The sequence below is a fragment of the Dendroctonus ponderosae genome, unplaced genomic scaffold, assembly GCF_020466585.1.
Source record: "Dendroctonus ponderosae isolate FM_Combo_2020 unplaced genomic scaffold, Dpon_F_20191213v2 Dpon_F_20191213_6, whole genome shotgun sequence".
NCBI lineage: Eukaryota > Metazoa > Arthropoda > Insecta > Coleoptera > Curculionidae > Dendroctonus > Dendroctonus ponderosae.
This window is the reverse complement of record NW_026018814.1, coordinates 1,860,161-1,867,058: the sequence shown is the minus strand read 5'-3', so window position 1 is coordinate 1,867,058 and position 6,898 is coordinate 1,860,161. Positions and strand designations below refer to the sequence as shown.

General features: G+C 38.4%; 1 protein-coding gene across 1 annotated transcript in view; it reads right to left on the bottom strand.

Moving 5' to 3' along the window:
* Window positions 1-292: 292 nt before the first annotated feature.
* Window positions 293-6,898, bottom strand: part of LOC125504783 (venom dipeptidyl peptidase 4-like) — an 8,622-nt gene continuing 2,016 nt past the window's right edge. The window contains exons 2-9 of the mRNA XM_048667244.1: window positions 5,432-5,661; window positions 4,936-5,117; window positions 4,755-4,878; window positions 4,495-4,698; window positions 4,291-4,421; window positions 3,778-3,904; window positions 860-1,017; window positions 293-800 (exon numbers count right to left, since the gene is read on the bottom strand). Coding sequence (XP_048523201.1) covers window positions 481-800; window positions 860-1,017; window positions 3,778-3,904; window positions 4,291-4,421; window positions 4,495-4,698; window positions 4,755-4,878; window positions 4,936-5,117; window positions 5,432-5,661 — 1,476 coding nt within the window. The 3' untranslated portion in view covers window positions 293-480. The remainder of the gene's footprint in view (window positions 801-859; window positions 1,018-3,777; window positions 3,905-4,290; window positions 4,422-4,494; window positions 4,699-4,754; window positions 4,879-4,935; window positions 5,118-5,431; window positions 5,662-6,898) is intronic.

The following is a 6,898-nucleotide window of genomic DNA, read 5'->3' as shown; positions in this document are numbered from 1 at the left end:
AATAAATGGCCTTTTTAGAAAGTGAACCATCGATAAGGAAATGTTGGCAGTTTTCTCAAAAAATGCTTGAATTCAAGAAGTTTTAGATTTGCGTGATTTTTTTTTGAGTTGCAAAATCCACTTGAACATGACGCTGCTTTTTTCGAAGTTTCTCAAGAACCATTCGAGCCACAGAATTCGTTTTGACATCGTTGGATAGAGAATTGAATGACCCATCCTGGATCCGCCCTTGCTTTAAACAGGAAAAAAGTCTTGCAAAAAATTAAGAAATCGATTTTACCGGAAAACTCGTCGACTTTGCAGTTTGGTCTTCTTGATCATCTTTTGCCAATATCCGTTTTACGTTTTTTTTTAGTTTTTTCAAAAACCGATCAGTTAAAGCAGGAGAAAATGCTCAACTATTTGGAAGATTTATCTTGGAAAAGGTTCCACAGAAAAGATAAATAAGTTATAACTCATTAACCAATGAGTTAAAACTCATCATGAACTCAGAGAGCGGCAACAACTCAACACAGTGTTATCCAGGCCTGGCGGGAACCAGACAATCTTAACTACGTCCATTGAATGAGAGGAAAATCGCTCACAAACCTGTTGTCGGAAAAGCGTATCAGCATCCGACAAAGCCTTAACAAGGACCATGCTTTGCTGTAAGTGCACATTGTCGTCAGCTGAACCGTGAACCAGATAAAACATTTTATCTTTAAGTTGAGCGGCCTTTTTGCTGACATCGGCTTCATCGTAGCCCTTATAGTTTTCGGTTACATTCGGCAGCCCCATGTAACGTTCCGTGTACGCTGAATCTGCAAAAGAACGAAACTTTCACGTTGATTCAACAAATTTTTAGACTGCCCAGTTTTACCATAAAGTTTCCAATTTGTGACCGGTGCAACCGCAATGGCACATTGAAAAACGCTTTTCGGACTTGCCAAAGCCAAAGAAGCCACAAAACCGCCGTAACTCCATCCCCAGACTGCAACGCGTCTTCGGTCGATAAAATGTTGAGTGTCCCTCAAGTACCTGAACAGAAGAGTCAGTTAGGGTGAAATTTAACTTGATTATCGCGGCGGTTTCAGCAGCTCCAGCTAGTGATAAAACTATCCGGAATTGCGACAATCTTGCCAAGAAATTTCGGGGAAAGTTTTCGACTAAAATTGAATAATTGAAAATCCACCAACTGTTCCAAATAATTTTCATTCGACGTAAATCCCCCGTCATCATCGCTCGCGTTAATCCGTTTGGTTAATTTGCTATGAGGCACTAGCGGCAGTAAATCGAGGACTTAATCAAATTTAATCATCGATTTATTTCCAGTTGCCTATAAGCGGATCTCGCTTTAATAATGTCCCCAACCCGCATATTTGGAAGCTGCTAATAAATCATAATTTCAAGCTGAAATGAAATCAGCAGTCAATCAAAGCGAAAGCAATTTTCACAGACAGGGCAGGCCAGAATCGTTAAAAAGTGAATAAATCACAAAAACAAAAATTCAAAACTGGTGACCAGTAAAACTTTGTTTAAAAATTGTCATAACTTTCGAGTGTATGAGTCACATGATCCCATTCAATTGTATTGTGCTGTGTACTAATCAAATGTGAGGTAAGTATCGATTCCATTCGTCTAGAATAGCCACTCTATTTACGTCTGTTGCATTGAGTGGAAATTCAACTTCAAGTCACGTAATTGCAATTCGGCAATATTGCATAAATGGCCCCAATATGGGGAAAGCTATCAATATTATCGGTTCGGCAGGCCATCGAAAATTAAAATTAAGCTGCTCCAATTTCACATACCGGTCGTATCATGCATTTAGAACAACACATAGAGGTAGAAAACGATTTTTAAAAGCTTTAGTTGTTGATGGGAAACTGATTATTTTCAGGGCAATGAAACTGGTGTAACTTTGCTAATGCACAAACCGCGGAAACTCTTTCCGACTTTCATATGCGGGGGGAATTTTCGGATTTTCCTTCGAGCAGATAACCAATTTCCAGTTCAATTTCCGGCTGCGCAATTCCGGTCATTTAACTGACGATGCGTATTGCATTCGTTCCATATACTTTGCTTGGGTTTAATAGCAAACTTGAAAAATTATGATTTCCTTCAATGCCATTGGGTSAAAGGTTTTTACCCAATATTAAATAAATGTCTGTTGGTTTTTAGAATCTTAGGTTTTCTCAATTACTAATCTAGCATTAGACGATAATTGATGAAGCAATGAGGTGATATTCTGGTCATTAGAGTCTTTAAGTTTGCGGTGAAAAAAATGTTAATTTTTGAAGAAAAAAATGTCAACTTGAGGTTCTTTTCATCAAGATCAACTCAACTTTCTTTGTGACTGTTTGTAWGGCGTCAGGTTACAATTTGAACGAATTTRAATCAAATTGAAGCATTTGTTGATTGTTGCGAAACCGCCAAACTTCAGCCTAAAAAGTCTCTGGTCAACAAATGTTCCGTTTTCAAGAAAAAAAACGCAACTTTTGAGCTTTTCCAACTTAAATATTTTGGCAAGTGTTTGTTAAGCATCAGGATGGTCACATTTGAGCCAAATCGAGGCACCTATTGATTTTCGAGAATTCCCCAAAGTTGAGCTTAAAAAGAATCTGGTCGAAAAATGTCCCTTTTTCTAAAAAAAACGGCAACCTAAAGAACTTTGTTAGGATCAACTTAAGTAGTTTTGCCAGTGATTATGAAGCATCAATTTTCCAAATTTGAATCAAATCATCAATCATTGATTTTTCAGAAGCTGCCCAGCTTCAGTTCAGAAATTGTGTGGTGAAAATCTGTTAATTTCAGAAGAAACTTAAGAATTTGCAAGCATCAGGCAATCATTGGACCAGATTTGAATAAAATGGAAGCTCCTGTTGATTTTTGAGAAACCGCCAAATTTCAGCTTAAAAACTTTGAGGTCTACAGATGTTCCTTTTTCGAGAAAAATCGTAAGTTAAAGAGTTTGATCAACTTGAATATTTTCGCAAGTATTTGCAAAGCATCATGCTATAAACTGGCCAAATTGAAATCGAATCGAAGCATTCGTTGAGGTTTGAGAAACCGCCAAATTTCACTCTAAAAACTTTCTAGTCAAAAAATGTTGCTTTTTCAGGAAAAAATCGCAACTTTACGAGATTTGTCTCGTGAGAATCAATTTAAGTATTTTTGGGGGTATTCGCAAAGCATCAACCTACAATTCGTCCAAATTTGAATAAAATCGAAGCACTTGTTGATTTTTTAGACCAACTTCTTCCAAATTTCAGCTCAAAAAGCTTCTGGTGAAAAAATTTTCAAGAAAAATTCGCTAATTTATATACGAGCTTCCTCAGGACCTCAACTAAAGTATTTTTGTGTTTGTTTCCAAAGCATCAGGCGTCCAAAATTCAAAGAATTATTTGAATTTTGAGAAACTGCAAAAATTAAGCTAAAAAAATGGGTCCTCAGGTATCCTGCTCCTTAAAAAAAATCACCAATCGCAGATCGTCACGAGCCTTTAGCTGAATATTTTCGTGAGTATTTGCAAAGCATCAATCTATAAATTGGCAAAATTTGAACTAAATTCAAGCAGTTATTGATTTTTGAGAAACCGCCAAAGTTAAGCTCAAAAATTTAAAAGCTCTGTGGTGGCCTTAAAAACCTTAACCACTTTAGATGAATGCTTAACTTATTTTGTATTGGGGTTGAATATGAGTCACGCGTTATTGCAGCTTCTGAGCGATTCTTAAAAGAAAGTGTTAGACAAATAAAAGTTATCAGCATTTTAAAGAGTTAATTGAATAATTGACTTACTCTGTCACTTCCAATTGATCTGCTACTTCCACTGAGCCAAGCTTGTAGTAGACCTTATGCAGAAGCTGATGGCCTTGTCCGCCCGACCCTCTTCCATCTATTTGCGCTATTATGAAGTCTTTGTTACCTTAAAAGAAATCACCTGGAATTTTTCACTCGATCTTTGCTCAAGATGGGAAGCCGGGATTCCATCCATCAGTTAAATTGTCGACTTCAGAACGTTCACTCTAAGTTAGATGCATCACAATGCAGGGCATTATTTTAGAGATTCGTGACTTTAACCATTAATTTAATAACCCATAAAGTCTGCTGTCTGAATGTATAACTTCCGCTCTAGAGAGTGCGCTTTCCGTAAAGTATGACATACTGGGCAATGTTCTGCTGCCACATGCTTTCAGCATTCCAGTAAAAAAATGCACAATTCCTGTCTAAATCGCCATATTTTTTTGCAGGATCCCAAGTGTTTGTTAGGATTGTTAGGATTCTCGAAAAATCAACGTAAAAAGCACAAACCTGTTAGAAACGTGTTCCAATCAACTCTCCACCGTTCCGTTACTAATTGGCTGCCAGGCCCGCCATACACCTGCACTACCAGGGGATATCTTGTTATCTCGTCCTCTCTTAGACCGGGGGGCAAATGTAATCTAATTGGAAATCACACAATAGCAGCAAAACAGAAAAATAGGAAACCATTCGAGTTTCCCACAAAAACCTTACCTGACATGGGCCTGATAGCCGCCAGAGATCTGCACGGGAAAGGTCTTGATTTGGGGCATGGCCATTCTGCTCACTCTTTCCCTCAGTTTTGTGTTATTTTGCAGCCACATGATCAGCTTCGGTTTGGGCATGCTGTTCTTGTAAAGTTGACTAGTCGGGACCCCAGGCCCCAAGCATTCTAATACGAAATATTGCGAATTTGAGCTGAAACATTCAAGAGAATGGCAAAAGGAAAAACACCGAAACTTCAAAACCCTTACCTAAACCACGCGTTGTGGTACAAGCAAGGTGGTTCTTTCTCAATCAACTTTTGCTTCTGTTTTTTTCGCTTGCGGGGAGCCGGCGTTGTTATCACAGTGTCTTCGTCGTCATCCTCCCAATTTCCTAGTGGGCAAAATTTCATTTTCTTCCCAAACGCTTCTCTCGACTGCGATTGCTTACCTTTCTTGAACTTATAAATGCTCTCGTCTAACGTCAGATAAGGAGGAGAGGTTGGAGGAGGCTCCTTAACGCAGGTTATGCAGACGGGCGGTGGCAAAGTCGCTCCAGTCCGAGGAGGGACGGACGACACTCTATAGAGATGTAACTCGCCTGGTTTCCCTTCGGGAACCCCCAGAAAGTAGCTGCAAAATTGTGAATTTTTAACGTTTAGAACAGTGATTTATGCGGTTCCAGTGACATTGTGTTCAGGCGCTTGAAAATTTCATGTATCCCGACTTTAGCGGCAATAAATCCCATTGGACATCATTTCGATTCGATCATTTATTCATTTACGGCCAAATTGAAATTTAGTGTTTCACCAACTGCCATTTCCAACAGGGATTTATATTTCAAGCCGTCGTAATTGCAGGTTTAACTAAAATATTTAACCCGCCAATATTCCAGCGGTGTTTTGTATTGACGAGCTTGGAAAAAGTGAGTGTTTTTTCGCACTTACATCACATCATTTGAATGGTCCCATGTGAGAATCCGCTGGACCTCAAACCGCCCATGGGTGAGTGGAATGGTGCGTTTTTTCGGAATGTTCACAGAAACGGCATGTCGGAACGTGCCAGCTGGTCCATCTCGAACTGGAGCAATTGTGATGTAATTGGAACTGTCGGTGCCGAAAACTGGACTATCGCCCATATCCACCCATCCCTGGCCTTCACTGGAAATCCTTTGCGTCTGGAACGTGTGTCTTATTTAATTCTGCTCAACCGAGCTCCAGAAGAAATTTCTAAATTCTGTTTGTGCGTAACAAGCGCGAACTGATTTTCATTTGCCAATGAGTAAACTTTGTCGGTTTTCATTTGTAAATGCGGGTTTTTACTAAATTTTTGTACCAATTGCTGCCCAATTAGCAATCATAACCAAAACATTCTTCTAACACAAAGACAGTGATCAAAAACCAGAGAAATAATAAGCAGCAACGAAAGACAAATAATGGGTTATTGATTATAAGCAGAACTTTATTAACACAGACTAAACTCGTCGTTTCCAAACTAATAGTGAAAAATGAGGCACAAAGAACTAGAAGAACTAAAAATAAGAGGGGGAACACAGCACATCAGGAAAATAAACAGGAATAATGAAAAAATCGGCAGCTACAGTTTGGAGGGTGTTTGCGCCACATTTAAATCAGCGATTTTGAAAGCGCAGAAACAATTTGTGGAACAATGACAATGAACTCGTCAAATAAAAAATCGAACTGGTCAATCGAAGAAATTTGAAGGAACACTAGACTGAAAACGAAAACAATGACACAATATGAACGGAACAGAAGTAATACATAGAATACAAAACTCAAAGAACGGAAATTCTGGCAAAACTTTGGTCATAAAATGGGAAAAAGCGACGGGAATTAAAAACTGTTTGAGCAAGTTTGGAAAGCTTTAAGTAAAGCAAAGTTTATCCTCCAAAAATTGACGAATGATAAAGCAAAAGACCACCAAATAACACATCAGAAATGTGTAAATGTAAACTGTGTAAATAAATTTGCCACTTAAAAACCGCAAATATAAAATAAAAATCCTTCTAGGACTCACTGTATAATGTAAATCTGAACTAATTAAAATGCGAGAAACTGTTTACCACAATTTAAATGATTTTCCTAGAACTTCTTGATTTCAAGCATTTTTTGAGAAAACTGCCAACAATTCCTGATCGATGGTTCACTTTCCAAAAATGCTATTTATTTCTCTCTAGAATGATGTACAAATGAGCGTTGTTGCTCATTTTGCCTCCGAGATATGAGCAAAAACGGGACGAAAAACATGAAATTTTGGCATAATCTTGCACCTAAGTGTCTGATATTCAAATTTTGCTTTCGGGGTCAAAACTACTCGAGTTTCCTCACTCACGTTGTTACGACTGAATCGACTTTTCAATTCTCTATCCAACGATGCCAAAACGAATTCTGTGG